Genomic DNA, 17,910 nt, shown 5'->3' with positions numbered 1-17,910 from the left:
ACAAGCCTTGAGGAAGGCTGCCTTGATGTTCCTCGCTCCTGGAAGAAAGGCACACTTATCTGATTTTCTCATGGCTGAGGAGGATCCAACCAGCGCCGTTGCTAAGAGCCCTCCAAAAGCCAGCCCTCTCTCTTGTCAGGCAAGCCCGCCTGCCTCCCTCCCTTCGGGACCATCTTTCTCAGCGGCTCTATTCTTTCCCCTCTCTGGGGAGACTGGTGATTGTGCATCCAAGGCCCCATCCAGCTGTGGGGGTGAAGAGGGCCCGTGGGAGGATCCATTCTGCTGTGTCCATCTGTTCCTAGGAGCCAAGGCCCTTTCCCCACTTCTGTCCTTTAGTGCCAATTGTCTGGTGGGACAGGATGGGGTGGGGGTAGGCGGAGCCAAGACTGCAATCATTTATTTAGCTGTCAGCTTCATCCAGAACCTTTTTTCTTTTTTTGGTCTGTGCCTATACCTGGCATCGAACTCATGGCCTGTGTGTTGTCCCTTACCTTTTTTGCTTAAGGCTGGTGTCCACTTGAGCCAAACCTTCACTTTGGGGTTAACTGGAGATGAGAATCTCATGTACTTTCCTGCCTGGGATGGTTTAGAAGTGCAATCCTCAGATGAGTGTCTTGAGTGGTTAGGATTACAGGTGTGAGCCCTGGGCACCTGGCTGTTGGGTGCTCTTCTTGAGAAGACCCAGGTATTTGTTCCTTGGTTCATTCCTTTATTCAAGAAATACTTACTGGGTGCTTAACTGGACTATAGGTAGATTGATAGCTCTAGTTTGGATTGATAAATCAGCTACAGCACATTCGATAAAGCAACTCAAGTACAAGCAATGGTATCATCACTCTTGTGAGAATCTGATTGGAAACCATACAGGAAAAGACTCTTGGAATATATCGAGAAAAATGTTCTGCCTGCTGTAACCAGGACTAATGAAACTTTATTTAGTAGATATGTTTCCATGAGAAAATATTTGGTAGTCAACTGTTGAAAACCTGAGAGAACTCTGTGAAAGGCACAGGTTATGAGAGGACAAAGAGCCTGTGGAGAACAGAAATTTCAGAAAAAGCTACTTCTTGCACAGCTAATGCAGGTCTTGATACTGCCTGGAATCTCACTTTGACATTTTGAGGACTCAGAGACTGCAGAGATTTGGGGGTTGGAAGGAGAGTTGGGAGCAGGGGGATATTCAGCAGAATTATGCTGCTGCTACTCACTAGTGAGTCTTGAGTAGCAGCAAGGTTAATTCTGACCTGGGACTCAGAACAAAGGCTAGTGACAAAATCATGTATCTTTAGCTCCATGGGTGGAGAAAGATGCACATTTGCCTTCCTTCCCAGTATAACAGAATAGCTGGTATGCTACAAGTGAATAAGTGAACCAGTGGTCCTGCAGAGGATACAGTGGCAAAGAGGGGCCACAAAGAACAGAATTTAGGAGGAAGCCTTTGGAGAATAAACACTTCATAACTTGGAGGGTAGAATTGTTAACAATGCAGATTGGCTTAATTGCCTATTACCAGGACAACTAGTTTCAACTACTGAGAGAGGGGGCAGTACAGACTGCATTTGTTACGTGTTAGTGATGAGGCAAGCTCCCACCGTCAATTTTATTTTTCCCCAAAGGTCTATGTTTGTGAGATGGGGAACATGGTAACTTGATTTTGCAGGAAAATTAAAGTTATAAAAAATAAATGCCAACCAGATTGTCATGATAAGACTAGAGGAAAAGGTTAAGGAATTGAGGGAAACATTTCTAAGTGCTATTATTTTATTGAAAAATAAATTGTTGTTTGTCAGGTAGATGGGTGAAGCAGAAAGGCTGTGGGTTGCTGTTGGCAATAACAGCTTATTTGAACATATCAGCAACGTGTAGGCCAAAAGGAGAAAGAAATAAAGCTGGAACATCAGGTTCAGATCATAAAAAAGCGTGCTTGTAAAAATCTATGGTTAAATTTCAGGTTTGAGGATGTTATTAAATTCAGAATTAGCAAATGAATTACATGAACTTACTCTCAAATAAAGCATATTACAAACATTAACACTTTTTTTTTTTCTTTTTTGGGTCCGGTCATGGGGCCTGAACTCTGGGATGGGCACTGTCCCTGAGCTCTTCATCTCAAGGCTAGCGCGCTACCACTTGAGCCACAGTGCCACTTCCGGCTTTTTTCTTTTTTTGCTTATGTGGTGCTGAGGAATCGAACCCAGGGCCTCAGGCATGCAAGACAAGCGCTCTACTACTGAGCCACCTTCCCAGCCCAAACATTAACACTCTTAATTCAAAGGTTTAATACTAAAAGGTTACTCAAGGTTAAATATAAAGAATAAATTGCTTTCCATTTTGCTCTTTTCCATTTACTTATATTTTGAGGCTATTTGTACTAACGGTCTCTATATGGTGTAAATACTATGTACTTGTGTAGTGCTGCTCATTTCTTCCTAGCTTGGTATTCAGAGGTTTTGGTGGTAGTTTAAAACCAGCCATGTTGCGAGATATTCATGCCACTGACACCAGTAAGGACTAATATGGATGGTTAAACATCTTCCAGCCTTAGACAGACATATATCATGCAGAAGAGTTTGAGATTTTCCATTGAAGAAAACATCAGCTTTTATTTGAATAAAGGAGATGGTCAGACTGACTCACAGTTTGATTGGTAATAGAAGTAGTGGTGGTGCCATTTATTGCAAAAGGACTCATAGATAGGGTGGTATATAAAAAGGAAAGATAATAAGACTTGGATTTAACACACTTGGAAGGCCTTTGGTCTACTTGAGTTCACTCGACAGTTTTATGAGCCTGGCACTCAGAAGAGACATCTAGATGGCAGAGTAGACGAATCACTCACATGTAGGTAGTAGTTAAAACCATAAATTGTGTAAATATTGTACAAGGTAAACACATAACATTAGAAGACTGCTAGGGCCCAAACTCAAGGGAATATTATTATTACAAGTTGGCCAAGAAGAAGCCCTCAAAGAAATTCATAGCATGTCAGGATGTCTGTAGATACTGTGGTCAAAACAAAGCTCCTAACCTCAAACAGGCTTTGAGACAAGGATGACAAATAAGCTGAGAATTACAGTGCAGTAAATGCTATCAAAAAGCTATGGATACAGTGCTGTGAAAGCACAATGTTTGTGTACAAACTTCCTGGAAAAAGGAAGATGGGTTCAGTCAGGAAGGGTTGCAGAAAAACTAATGGTTTAGAGAACTAGATCTTCTTCAGTGCAGACTAAAACCAAACTCTTTTTGTACCACTCCTGTGGCTTGAAGTCAACAGGGCCTGGGCACTGTCCTTGAGCACTTTTGCTTAAGGCAGCACTCTACCAACTTGAGCCACTGTGACACTTGAGGCTTTTTGCTAGTTAATTGGAGATAAAAGAGTCCCACACTTTTCTGCCAGGTCGGGCTTTGAATTACAATCCTCAGATCTAAGCCTCCTGGGTAGGTAGGCTTATAGGCATGAGCTACCAGTGCCTTGACCTGCTGTTTTTAATAGAAGAAATTTGGAACTATCAGCAAAAATATGAAAACCCATGGAAAAGAAAAGAAAGGTATCTTCCCTAAAATATACATTTGGTTAAAAACATTTTTCTAGATATTCTAGAATTATACCAAAAACATTTCATTTTTTTTCATAATCAACTTATGCGCACTACAAGATTGTTCCTAGTTACTTTTAGAGATCCTAAAAAGTTACAGTTACACATTCTTCAGCTGAGGGTCCAACTGCAGATCAAGATTAGGAAAAAGAACATGTATAGGCTTTTCTCCTAGTTACTGTAACCTAAACATATTATACATATATGTGTAATATATATATATTACCTATAATGTGTTTAATATATATAACATAGGACTTGAAACGTTATTAGAGGGTGTGCATTGGTTATATGCAAATACGACGCCATTTTATATAAGGAACTTGAGCATCACTGGTATTGTCGGGTCTCTGTAACCAATCCCTCTGAAGTTATCGAGAAGTACTTGTAGCTAAATTTCACAGACCTTTTTTTTCCTCCACAAAATTAGAGTTTCATTTTTTAATTATTCCAAGTTTAATGAACAATTTGACATAATTGAGAGTTCGAGAATTAAGTCTTACCAGTTTAATCTTGTTTGGAATTTGTACTGCAATCTCTATAAAGCCAAAGTCTAAAACAGGTATTAAGATCTGCTTTTAAAAAAGAAAACATCACTCTGAACATGCCATAAAACACATTCTAATTTGGGATCTTCATGCTATGAAAAATCAAATCTAGTTTAGCTTTAGCTCTTATTTTCTTGCTTACTCTTCCCATTCCTGTAACATCAAAGACTGTTTCATCATCTTAGTGGATTGTGCTCTACACAAAATAAACACACACCTAAATGTGTGATGTTGTTTAATCCTTATTTCTATAATCGAGGTTTATATTATACCTCCTGATAGACGAGTAAAACGAGGTTCAACGAGGTTAAGTAAATTGCTTAGTCACAGAGCTAGGAAATGGTGCAGCAGGATTCAACCCCAAACTCCACTGCTTGCCCTTACCTGCTAGGTTGTACTGTCTCTCCATATATACCATGACGCTCTAATCTTACATTTTATAGTTATGCTGAGCCCCAGAAAACTCATGGACAGGGACCCTTGGCTCTTCATTTTCCTATGCTTACACTAATGTCTGGCCAAAGCATGTTCTTAAATGTACCCATGGATTACTTTATCTTATTTTCTCGAGTGTAAAGGATAACTCCAAAATTGTAGCTTAATTCTATCTGTAAACAATTAATCTGCATCCTCTAGACATTCCGTAGAACCGCCCCACCCCCACTCCCAGGTTCAAAGATTAGCTAGGATTTGGGATTTGGCACTCAGCATACAGTTCTACTCAATGCTGATTTACTACAGTTTAAGTCCACAAAGTGAAGTCATCAAAAGAAAAGGTAACATGGGGTAAAGTCCAGGGAAACTCAGTGAAAGCCTCCAAGAATCCTTTCCCAATGGAGTCACACAGGCTGAACTCAGCTCCCTCAATAATGGGCTGTAACCACACATCTGAAATGTTGTCTACCAGGGAAGCTTGCTAGTCAAGCCAAGGCTTCTCAGTTGGAGCTGGCCAAATCTTTGGTGCCTACCAACACTTTGAGCTCCCAGAAGAAAAGCATGTATTTAATACAAACCACATTTTGTATAATTAGGCACCACTCTGGGAATGGTGGAAGCTCCATGAAATCCAAGTTCTCAGGAAGCCAAGAGCCAACAAAATAAATTCCTAAGGATTATCAGTCATCCTTCTATAACATTTTCCTGCATAAAAATTTTAACACCTTTTCTTCAATGCTTGTAAACACTTCAATTCGAAAATCATCCTTTGAACCAGGTTTACTATTTGCTGGCTCTTTCATTAATGAGTTAAATAAATCTTTGATACATGCACATTTTATATGAGTCATGCCGTCAATTTAATTAAAATTTTAGTTTGACATTGCCCAAGTAAGATAAAGTCCAGCTAAAACGAATAGCTAGAAAAATACCAATTCATTAATATCAAGGCTGTCTACTTAAAAAAACTCATTGTAGTTATGAAAAAAAAAGGAAGAAGAAAAAAGTACCTTTGGTAGCATATATCCACAATCTTAGATACTTGGGTAGCAGAGACAGAACAGCAGTTCAAGGCCAGCTTAGGCAAAAACACTAAGACTCTATCTCAAAAAACAAACTGAATGTGGGTGCATGCCTGTAATCTCAGCTACCCAGGAGGCAGAGATACGAAGATTGAAGTGGAAGTCCAGCCCCAGATAAGACTTCTCTGAAAATCAAACTAAAGCAAAAAATATTTAGGGTATGGCTTAAGCGGTATAGCACTTAACTAGCAAGTGTTGCTTTCAAAGCCAAGTACTGCCAAAACACACACACACACACACATCTCCCTTACACACTTAATACTAATCTTTATATTTCCTTACTGACTTTTAATAATTCAGAAACCCTGTAATTGAAATGGCTATTTCACTTGGATATTTGTACTTAAGTACATACTTGTAAAAAATATTTTTATAAGCAGGTAATAATAAAGAAATTATCAATTTCTCGTTAGTCTTACCGATGATATAAAACGTCACATCATTAAGTGAATTTGCAGCTGGGAGTAGGCCTGTACTCTCCTTATTTGGGAGGGCAAGGCAGGACGAGCGCAGGTTTGAAGTCAGCCTCATCTATATAACAAGTTCAAGATGAGTCGGATCAACACTGTGATACCCTATTCCAAGGAAAACGATGAATGCAGCAATTAAACATATGATATACGGGCCAAAATTCATAAATATCTCCTCCATGTCACTGTAAGAACATGTAAACCTTTAATGAAGTCAAACCTTAATTCTGTTTTAATATAACATATCCTTATTTCCTTTATTATTCTTCATATTTTTTCTATTCATTTCAAATTTCAAAAATTTCTTTCTCAATTTTGTGAGCTGCTTTTACAAGTCAGAAGTGGCTGCAAATTTCCATATACAATAGTGCTGAACAAAAAGAAAATATTAAAGCTTTATTGTAATTCTAAAGAGGAGAGAACACAAAGGATGACAAAAGTTAACATATGAATAAGATAAACATGTCCTGTGTTTTAAAAAAAGGAAATGTTTTAATGGAAAAAAAAAATATCAAAAATTGCAGGAGAAAATTTTCCCAACAGCAGCCACAGTAGCAGGTACTGTCATTTCATTTGTATTTCCTGTGCAGAGACATCATTAAATAAATACTTATATTTACAAAATAGAAGTGAGAGGAAAAAGCCTTGTGAGGGTCCTTGTTAGCCCTCTCTTCTGGACACATTAAACACCAACCGAAAATGGGCTTCTATTGTGGCATGGATGAGAGCTTCTCAATTAAATCGTCAATCGTGTACACAAGAAGTTGAATGTCTGCCTTTTCCTTCATTTCATGATCACTGTGTTTCCTGAGGATGACATCGACATCTGTGCTAAGTAGTCGGTCAGCAACCTGCATGGACGTATGCCAAGGGATTACGTCATCCATCATGCCATGGAGCAATCTTACAGGACAGTGCACGGGAATAGGGCTGTGTAACAAGCAGTGGTGCTCTGCTTCCTTAATGAAACTGTACTGAATGTGATGATATCCTTCTTCAGTGTATTTTGATGGCATGGACCAAACACCTTTCATCTCAACTTCCTTTTGTACCTGCAGGGAAAATATGTGTGAAAACTGAAAAGCATGTACACATGGTGAACACACGATAATTCTTTTGTTTTTTTTGCTTTTTTTTTTTTTTTTTGGGTCTAGTCGTGGGGCCTGAACTCTGGGCCTGGGCGCTGTCCCTCAGCTCTTCAGCTCAAGGCTAGCGCTCTACCACATGAGGCACAGCGCCACTTCTGGCTTTTTTCTTTTTGCTTATGTGGTGCTGAGGAATCGAACCCAGGGCCTCAGGCACGCAAGGCAAGTGCTCTACCACTGAGCCACCTTCCCAGCCCCAATTCTTTTGTTTTTATCTGCACTGGTAGTGGGGCTTGAACTCTGGGCCTGTACTCTCAGTCTTTTTTTTTTTTAATACGTTTCTTATTGTAAAAATACTATACAGAGGGGTTACAGTTACATGAGCAAGGTAATGAGTACATTTCCTATCAAGAATTGTTACCTCCTCCTTACTCTCATAGTTTTGTTTTTTTGTTTTTTGTTTTTGGGTCCGGTCGCGGGGCCTGAACTCTGAGACTGGGCGCTGTCCCTCAGCTCTTCAGCTCAAGGCTAGCACTCTACCACATGAGCCACAGCACCACTTCCGGCTTTTTTCTTTTTGCTTATGTGGTGCTGAGGACTCAAACCCAGGGCCTCGTGCATGCAAGGCAAGCGCTCTACCACTGAGCCACCTTCCCAGCCCCTCTCATAGTCTTAAATAGTCAAAAAGCAGCCCTTGAATAAGAGGGAAGAATAACAAAAATACAATAATAATAATTATAAACAATTATATGAGCAAAGTACTTAAAAATTATATAAGCAAAGTACTTAACACATACATCTCACTACAGGCTGGGAATAATGCTATTATTCCATTTTTATAAACAAATATATTGAGGTTTAGAGAAGTTATGTATCATGTATGGCTAGGAATCTAACAGGTTTGTCTAACTTTATCAAAGAGCCCCTTAAATCAGATGTCACTTACCTAAAAGGGAAATGGAAAGAAAAGTACATTCATTAAAATCAAATCTTAGAATAAAAGTCGTTAAGATTTCAAAGTAATAAAAAAATTGAATTATCTAAAATGGGTATAGGGTGAAACGAAACTCAAACATAGACATGAAAATGAAAAAAATATGAGAAGGGTTATTCATGCTCACATTCTTATGTACTAAACATGTACAATTTTTACCATTTAGGCTCCTAGAAGTGGTAAGAAAAAGGTTTTTTTTTTTGTTTGTTTTGGGTAATAGATATTTCAAATACATCCTGAAAACAGAACAGTAAATATAATTTCTAACTTACTCCCTTAAAAAGAAACATTACAGGGGCTGGGAAGGTGGCTCAGTGGTAGAGTGCTTGCCTTACATGCCTGAGGCCCTGGGTTCGATTCCTCAGCACCACATAAGCAAAAAGAAAAAAGCGGGAAGTGACGCTGTGGCTCAAGTGGTAGAGCGCTAGCCTTGAGCTGAAGAGCTGAGGGACAGCACCCAGGCCCAGAGTTCAGGCCCCACAACCGGACCACCCCCCAAAAAAAAGAAACATTACAGAACTAAGATCCTTTAAGAATTCCTATTATTCAGAATAAAATGTATTTGTTCTCATTTTTTTCTATTAAAAATATTTCCTTAGTAACACAGAGAAAACATGGAAAACACAAGTATACTAAATTACCTATATTCCTACCTCATGTGAATAACTATCAACTCTCTATAGAGAGACAGAGAGATTTTCTTTTTCCTTTTACTTTTTTGCCAGTCCTGGGGCTTGAATCTTGAGCCTGGGTGCTGCTATTCCTGAAATCTTTTCGCTCAAAGCTAGCACTCTACTGCTTGAACCAGGTGCCACTTCCATATTGTTCTGTGATTAATTGGAGGTAAGAGTTTCACAGACTTTCCTGCCCAGTCTGGCTTCGAACCGTGATCCTGAGATTGCAGCCTCCTGAGTAGTTAGAATTACAGGCATGAGCCACCAGTGCTCAGCTCATTCATATTCTGACTTCTTTCCTTCTTGTTTTTTAATTATTTGGCTTTTATGTGCACGATATATAAAATATATCACCTACTACACATTCATTTCGTTTTTCATGCTGCTCTACTTTTTAAAAATTTTTTTTCATGGGGCCTGAACTCTGGGCCTGGGCGCTGTCACTCAGTTTTTCAGCTCAAGGCTAGTGCTCTACCACTTGAGCCATAGCTCCACTTCTGGCTTTTTCTGCTTATGTGGTGCTAAGGAATTGAATCCAGGGCCTCTGCATGTGAGGCAAGCACTCTACCACTGAGCCACCTTCCCAGCCCTTAATTTTTTATCCAAGTAGACAACGTATTTAAATCTATGTCTAATCACACTGTTTAACAGACTAGTTATCTTTAATGTGTTTCAGAAAGTTTACTTCTATCATGATTACTAATCATAAGGACCTTTTAGAAAGACAAGAATTAGGAGTACCAAAAATTTTAAAAAGCCAACTACATAAGCTAGAAATGACAAGTTTTATAACCTACATGTTAATTCTGATTGGTGATGTCTGCATGGAGGATCTCAAATTACTTTTGGGCTAAAAATATTGGTTTCACAAATGATTAGTCAATTCTAGCATGGTCATAAGAACAGATACTATTGCCCAGATGCCACAAAGTTAGGACAAGAGATACAAAAGAGACCAAGATGCATGATCCAAACAAGTAAATGTAATTAATAAAGAAAATCTTGCTAATAAAATAACTGTGGGGCTATGAATATAGTCCTGAAGAAGCATGCACAAGGCCTTGAGTTTGATCTCCAGCACTGTAAAACACAACAAACAAAACCCTAAATAACTTGCAAAGTATGGTTTCATTCATGTGGCTCAAATATTTCAGAGTGATTTGAAGGAACTATGAAACAAAGGAAACACTAAAACCTGAGGCCAAATAGTTAAAACTGAGCAATGAACCTGTGTACAAAAAAAAAAAACACAGTTAAGAGAGAAGATAAGCTATTATAACATGTCAAAGTAAAGCAGAATGATAGGTGACACACACTAGGATTGCCAAAGTAACTTGTGACTTACCTCAACAGGAAGCTGACGGAACTGGGTCACTAGAGCATCTGTAGCTGTAGCTACCCCAATAAGAGCCACAACCTTTTCTGGCCGTGCAACTGCAGCATGAAGCATAAGCCATCCACCAAGACTAGAACCAATTAGAATCTACAAACAAAAACATGCTGTTTTCAAAGGATTATTCTCTTAGTCTGTAAAGTGAATGGGGAACAAACAAAAATGTATGTACATTTTTTCCCTATTTTATATATCCATGTAGCTCGGACTTGAATATTCCACACAACATAAAACTCAAGTATAATTAATGTTTTGTAAACTGTCAAGTCTATAATACACTTAAATTATTAAAATAAAATACGTACAACAGAATGTAAACTGCTGCTTACTTTTTGTTAGAAACAGAAAATAATAGAATTTTAACCAAAACTGTTTAATCAAATTGTTAATATTTAAATATTAAATCGATTTTCATATTCAAAGCAATTAAATTACTGGCTGCGTCAGTGATTATCAAAAAGTCACCTGTGGTCCTTTGGCTATATCATCAAGTATAGAAAGCACATCTTTTCTCCATTTCCCCACAGTGCAGTCTTTTAAGTTACCATCTGAATTTCCAACTCCTGAATAGTCAAACCTGAAAAAGGGGAAAAAACGTATTTCTATCTAAATCTTTATACAGATGTTTATGTGTTCATTTTTAAAAACAATTTTCAGGGTAATACATTCATTCTTATAATCGTACATTCGTTCGTAAATATAGTAAAACATTAGTCAATGTATTTCAGCATTCTCTATTGATTTACCTTTCACAAGGAGTTTTATTCAAGTTTTTCCAGGGTACAGAACACTGCCTGACCTATTCTATCACCACAGATTTCTCCTCATATCTCTCTCAGTACTTTGGTAAGTCCAGTATCCTTTTGTTTTAGAGATGGAGTTGTGTGATGTAGCTCAGGCTGGCTCAAACTCTCAATCTTTCCCTAAGTTCTAGGATTATAGGCCAATATTTTGATGTAGGTCTTTTGTGGGGGGGGGGGGCGGTTCTGGGGATCCAGGGCCTACAAGCTGTCCCCTAGCTTCTTTTGCTCAAAGCTCATGCTCTACCTCTTGAGCCACAGCTTCACTTACGGCTTTTTGGTGGTTAATTGGATAAGTGTCTCACACACTTTTTTGCTTGGGCTTGCTTTACACCAAGATACACAGATCTCCACCTCCTGTGTGTAGGATAACAGGTGTGAACCACCGGTGCCAGGCTCTTAGGTATTTGTCTTAAACTCAGACTACATCATAGTTCTCTAATTGCATCCCCTTGACTCTGACTCCTAATGGTTGATAACTGTTCAGTTCTTTTTGAGCATTTTACCAATATGGCATTACTTTTAACTGCTTCTTGTGCCATAGAACATAAAATGTAATGCTTTAGCCTATTGCTTGAGAACATTATCTTCTGTGCATCTCACAACGATTTTTGATCAGAGGAAACAACTGCTTCAGCCAAACTGATTAATTTGCATATCTTAAAGTAAGTTCTTTTCTTATCTGTTTCATGCTACACTACCTTGTTTCCTTTACCTGGAATACCTTCTGCTATCAATCTCTTTTTTTTTTTTTTGTCGGTCGTGAGGCTTGAACTCTGGGCCTGGGTGCTGTCCCTCAGCTCTTCAGCTCAAGGCGAGCGCTCTACCACTTGAGCTACAGCGCCACTTCCGGTTTTCTGGTGGTTTATTGGAGATAGGAGTCTCACGGTCTCTCTGCCCGGGCTGGCTTTGAACCGCGATCCTCAGATCTCAGCCTCCTGAGTAGCTAGGATTACAGGCGTGAGCCACCAGTGCCTGGCCCTGCTATCAATCTCTTTACTATCAATCTCTTTACTAAGATCCTATCTTGAAGCCTTGTGCAAATGTAACTTTTTGAAAGACTTCCCAGAAGAGTTGAAAAAAAAAAAACTTTCCCTATGAAACTTCCACAGCATTCATTTGTTATCTCTCATGAGCAATTAATGATATTTTGCTAAGACAGAATAAAAGAGGGAAGGGAAAGGAAAAAGAGGGAAGGGGAGGGAGGGGGAGAAGGAGAGAGACAGGCAAAAGGGATAGAGAAGGGAAAGGGGATAGAGACGAGAGAAGACTGAGTATGTTTATTCTATAAGATCCTAGAAAGGAAGTAACATTATCAGGAAATAACATCATCTTATTTTTTTCTCTACATTCTTCATAGTAGCTAGGCTTGGAGGGCCCACACATCAAGGATTACAATATCCAATAAATGAACAAAATTAGTAGGTAAAAATTAAAAGAATTATTTTGTTTAAATATTGCTTTCTTACGTTTTTATTAATCCTTAAGTTTTTAGAGTATATGAGTATAGAATATGAACATAAATTAGTAATTCTAATATGAACATAGTATATAAATGCTTCTTCAGACAGAGGAATTTTTTTTTTTTTTTGTCAGTCCTGGGGTTTGAACTCGGCCTGGGCACTGTCCCGCAGCTCTTCAGCTCAAGGCTAGAGCTCTACCACTTGAACCACAGCGCCACTTCCGGTTTTCTGGTGGTTTATTGGAGATAAAGAGTTTCACCTCTTTTCTTGCCCAGGTTGGCTTTGAACTGCAACCCTCAGATCTCATTACATGTATGAGCCACCGATGCCCAACTCAGAGGGATTTTTTTATGTTGGAAGGAAGAAATTATTTTCTTTAGGTTAAAGTGAAGGGATGTTAGATCCTTGGGAAAGAGAACAAAGCTCCTATTGAGTCTAAAAATCAAATTACTGTTTCCCCCTCAATAAATAGAACTTTGAAAATAGACAAAAGAGAAGAGAGGAGAAAGAGAAGAGAGGAGAAAGAGATCAGCTGATTTCCTTTCCTCCTTTTTATGGGCAACTACCTATGATATTTAGTATAACTACCTTCCAAACAAAAAATACTTACAGAGCTTCTCCAAGAAGAAAAATACATGCATACATCATCAAAAATATTTTGGGTCCTGTTCTATTACACTGTAATAAAACACGTATCACATTCATCAGAAGAATGTTTTGTTTCCAGCAAATAGTAAAGTTATAATTATGCTACCCTGTAGTCTACTAAGTGTGCAATAGCATTACGTCTACAAAAAGTACATACCTTCATTAAAAAAAATATGTATGTTATTGCCGGGTGCCGGCAGCTCATGTCTGTAATCCTAGCTACTCAGGAGGCTGAAATCTGAGGATTGCACTTCAAAGCCAGTCTGGGCAGGAAAGTCCAAGAGACTCTTATCTCCAATTAACTACCAGAAAACCAGAAGTGGCCCTGTGGCTCAAGTGGTAGAGCCTTGAGCTGAAAAGCTGAGGGACAGCACCCAAGCCCAGAGTTCAAGTCCTACGACAGACAAAAAAAGCAAACAAAAAATATTATTGCCAAAAATGCTAATCATGATCTGAGGTGCTGGAAATATAGTGCTGACTGCCCGATGTTAGATTGCCAATTCTCAATTTGTTAAGAATTCAGTGTCTGTGTGAGGTGCAATAAAATGAGGTATGCCTGTATAAACTTAGTGATGCTGATGATTTATAAGTTAAAAATTGAACAGTTCACTTTTGCTAAAACTTATTCTAAAGACAAAAGATAAAAATTTCAAACACATACAGAGCCTAGTACCAGTGGTTCATGCCTACAGTCCTACCTACTCAGGAAGATGAGATATGAAGGTTAAAGCCAGCTCAGGCAGACAAATCAGAGATAATTATCTCCAAGTAACCAGCAAAAAGCCAGAATTGGAGGTCTGACTTAAGTAGGCTGAAGTGGTACAGTGCCAGCTGTGAGGGAAAAAGCAAAACCAGAGCTCAAAATTCTAAGTTTAAGCTCCAGTACAAACACAAAACATGCATACACATACATACACACACACTTTTAAGACTTAAATAGTAACACAATTCTATTCTTACAGTCTCTATCCAGGAACATAGTTCCAATTAAGAAATAATTATGAAAGGATATTGGCCTTAGAAATGTGGCTATCTTCAGGAGCTCCAACAAAAATTATATTTAGGCAAAGTAACAGGATGTTAACAAACTATTTTCATTTGATTATATGTATCATTTTTTTGTATAATACACTAGTGATTTCATTGTTAAACTCTACATTTCATAACATTAATCAGTACAAAAGTAAACAGAATGAGGCACCAGGGTCTCATGCCTGTAATATGAGCTTTTCAGAAGACTGAGATCCAGAGGATTGGGGCTTGAAACCAATGAGGGCAGAAAGTCTGCAAGACTCCACCCCCAATTAACCTGCAAAATGCCAGAATGGAGGTGTGGCTCAAGTGTAGAATACCAGCAATGGGCAAGAAAGTTGAATAAGTACATGAGGCCCTGAGTTTAGCTCTGATGTGATGTGTTTGCAGGCACACACATGCATGTACACATATGCGCGCAAACGCGCGCACACACACACACAAATAGATGAATAGGCTGTTAGTGCTACAAAGAACTCAGAAGTTAAAATTACCTTTAATTTCCTTTTATTGGATGACAAAATGATATCCAGTGTTTACTGTCTTGTCAGTTACTGAATTTATTCTAGAGTCCATAATTCTTTTTCTAATATGTATTTTTTATTGTAAAGATTCTGTAGAGAGGGGTTACAGTTACATGAGTGAAGTAATGAGTCCACAATTCCTTAATTCCAAAGCCAATTCTGTTTCTATGCTATATAGTGAGTGTGTGTACTTGTGTGTTTATATGTGCCCTACTACTATACTACTACTATGCCCTACTCCCTTCTGGCAAATTAAAACACTAAATAAATGGCTTACAGATAAACCTGCTGAAAAAGTGAACAAGTGGATTTACTAAGAAAAAATAACCATCAGTATGAAAAATTAGGAACTGTCAAATTAACTTTCAAACACAAACTTTCAAACACAAACTACCTTTATAGTTTTTAAAAGTACTATATTATCTTTTTTTTTTTTGGTTGTGGTGCCTAAACTCTGGGCCTGGTGCTGTCCCTGAGCTCTTCAGCTCAAGGCTAGTGCTCTACCACTTGAACCACAGCACTACTTCTGGCTTACTATATTATCTTTAAATACATTTTTTTTTTTTGGCATGGTACTGGGGACTGAACCCAGGACCTCTGTGCATGCTAAACATACTCTACCATTGAGCTACACACTCAACCCTAAATACACATTTTAAAAGGTAATAAATAGTGGTCAAGTAAAGCCTTACTGCTTTATTGGGACCCACAATGTAATTGCAAGAGACTATAACAAATCCAGATAGCATAGGTTTTTATCACATATTTTATGTAAAGATCTTAGCTACCATTTGCTCCCTAACAATATGACATCACAATATTATTTGGAATAATACTTGTTCCCAGTATTGTCAATGTGGCAAAAGGACTTTAAGATATTGTAAAGTTTGCTTTTACAAAGATTTTATCATAAGAATATTTACAAATGATTAAAATAAATTAATCTACAAAAATGCTGGCATTTACTTCACTTGGTAAGAGCAGAAGTAATTCTTCACTGCAAGTCTAACTAGTATTTTTCCTACCTTATATAGGCGTGACCTACAGATTTGCAAAATTCCTCAATGGCCAATGCTTTTGTACCATTCATAGTAGAAAGATAACCAGGGATGAAGATAATTCCCGGTGTTTTGCCTTTTAAACTCTTATATGCCAGGTTTGGAAGGTCGGGTCGATTAAGGAAAGAGAGTGATGCCATTTTCCTGCAAGCTAAACAAAGTATACAGAACACAAATTACACTTTGCAAACAGTTTTTGGAAAAACAAACATTTTTAGTCTTAGCTTTCTTAACTCTCTGATGTGACAAAGTATTTCCAAACAGGCACTGGTGGCTCATGATTTTAATCCTAGCTACTCAGGAGGCTGAGATCTAAGAACTGCAGTTTGAACCCAGCTCAGGCAGAAGGAGAGGCAGACACTTAACTTCAATTTTAACCAGCAAAAAATCTGCAAATGGAGGTGTAGTTCAAGTGGTAGAGTGCCAGCCATTGGGATGGGGATGGGGGGGTTAAAAAGCTGAGCAAGAGCTCAAGGTCTGTGGAGTTAAATCCCCAGTACCAGCACCTAGATTTTTTTAAAAATTCATTTGACAGGAAAACTAAAACAGACTCCGTTGACATTCAGATTTAACACAACAGTGTTAACCCTGTTGTCTTGTTTTGTGGGATTGCCTTTTTTGCTTTTTAATGTTTCAGGAATTGCATATCCTCTCCTTTTGGGGACCTGGGGAAGGGGGTTTGTTCTTCCTTGGGGAAATTATTTCAAAGAAGTGCTGACCCCTTTTACTACTGATTCCCACTCACCTATGAAATTACAAGCCATGGTAACAGACCCAAACTTTTATATCAACGGGGAAGGATCAACGAGCAACCGCTTTACAAATAACTTCTCATAGCTTATAGCAGCATGGAGACAAGGTCTCCTAATACCATTCCAAGCACCACCATTTGACAGCTGTGTGCGCAAAACACCGAAAAGTATGATCCCAAGATTAACTACACACTCAGAGAGAAATCATTTACGTAGAGAAGATTCTGATTTGGGTCCCCATTTGAATTTCCTTTGTAAGGGTAATGACTATAGGTTTTGTTTTTTTTTTTGGTAGAAAGCATGCGTTCTGTAATTCCAGTTACTAGGGGCAGGGCGGGGGGTGGCGGTTGATGAAGAGCCTCAAGGGGTGGTGGTGGTGGTGGAATCCACGGCAGAGGGCAAGCCTGGAAAACGAAACCACAGAGGGCCTGGTGGTCGCTCCAGGGTGGAGCGCTGGCAGTCCCGAGACCGGGGCGGGGAGAGAGGTGACAGGGCCCCAAAGCAGGGCTCGCGTCGTAGGCTTCCGCCCCTCGGACGGGCCCAGGCCCGCGACGGGAGCCATTGGGACGACTCCGCGCAGGAACCAGCGGGCGGAGCGCCACGGCCTCCACGGACGCCCAGCCCGGCCTTCCGGAACTCCGGAGGCGCCCTGCGCCAGGAGCCGCGACGCCGCGGGCAGCGGGGAAGGCAAAGCAGCTTCCGAGCGCAGCGCCCAGGGCGGACGGGACGCGGGGCGCCGCCGCGGGCGCCCGCGCTCCAGCCACGCCACACTGACCTGGCAGCCGAGGCGGCGCCCGCTGGGGCTTCCGAGCCAGGAGCGTGCCCACATTACCGTGGGGGACGAGAGACGCGAAGACCCGGCCCCAGCTCCGACACGGCACCCAGCCCACGGCGGCCGCCGACAGGCCCACGCCCGCCATCTTCCCGGCAGCCCTCGCGTCCCTCACCGGGCGACGAAGGCGCCGGTCGCAGAGCTTCAAGAATGCGCATGCGTCGCCCGCTGGGGGGTGGGGGGGGGAAGGGCGGGACTTGCCCAACTGCGTCAGCGGTCCAGGCGCGTGGAAGTGCGCGTGCGCTGCAGCGCGCGCTTGCTGGTTCTGGGGTGGTTGAAGCTGTACTTTTCAATGGTTATTAAGTCGTTATACAAAGGAGTAACAGTTCCGTCAGGCACGTTATGCGCACAAGGCTTCTCGGTCAATGTCGCCTTTCCTTTCTCCTCAGGGAGGCACCGCCTCCCAGGGCCTACGTGGAACACCAGCTCATCATCTGGAAGGCTCTCCCGCAGAAGCGGGGATCCAGGCTGCTCAGTCCCAGCTCCAGTGACTCCCACTTTTAACCTGTACTGGAAATGCTTCC

The 17,910-nt window shown here is 40.2% G+C and overlaps 1 protein-coding gene across 1 annotated transcript; it reads right to left on the bottom strand.

The window, feature by feature from the left end:
* Positions 1-6,512: 6,512 nt before the first annotated feature.
* On the bottom strand, positions 6,513-17,521 carry Abhd10 (abhydrolase domain containing 10, depalmitoylase). The gene is made up of 5 exons (XM_042677007.1): positions 17,330-17,521; positions 15,770-15,953; positions 10,743-10,854; positions 10,230-10,367; positions 6,513-7,183 (listed from the first exon to the last, which is right to left on the bottom strand). The coding sequence occupies exons 1-5, from the start codon at positions 17,472-17,474 to the stop codon at positions 6,839-6,841; spliced, it is 924 nt and encodes a 307-aa protein (XP_042532941.1). The 5' UTR covers positions 17,475-17,521; the 3' UTR covers positions 6,513-6,838.
* Between the last annotated feature and the right edge of the window lie 389 nt (positions 17,522-17,910).

The sequence above is a fragment of the Dipodomys spectabilis genome, unplaced genomic scaffold (genome assembly GCF_019054845.1).
Source record: "Dipodomys spectabilis isolate Male_0828 unplaced genomic scaffold, ASM1905484v1 ptg000032l, whole genome shotgun sequence".
Classification (NCBI taxonomy): Eukaryota; Metazoa; Chordata; class Mammalia; order Rodentia; family Heteromyidae; genus Dipodomys; species Dipodomys spectabilis.
This window is presented reverse-complemented; position numbering and strand designations above follow the sequence as displayed.

What these genes read in the sequence shown, in the direction of transcription:
- Abhd10 (XM_042677007.1), bottom strand. Translation starts at nt 17,474, where the DNA reads ATGGCGGGCGTGGGCCTGTCGGCGGCCGCCGTGGGCTGGGTGCCGTGT. An exon ending in GTAGGTCACGCCTATATAAG is followed by an intron (nt 10,855 to 15,769) that starts GTAGGAAAAATA and finishes CCCCTTTTTCAG; the next exon opens with GTTTGACTATTCAGGAGTTG. An exon ending in TCCGTCAGCTTCCTGTTGAG is followed by an intron (nt 7,184 to 10,229) that starts GTAAGTCACAAG and finishes TTTTCCCTGCAG; the next exon opens with GTACAAAAGGAAGTTGAGAT.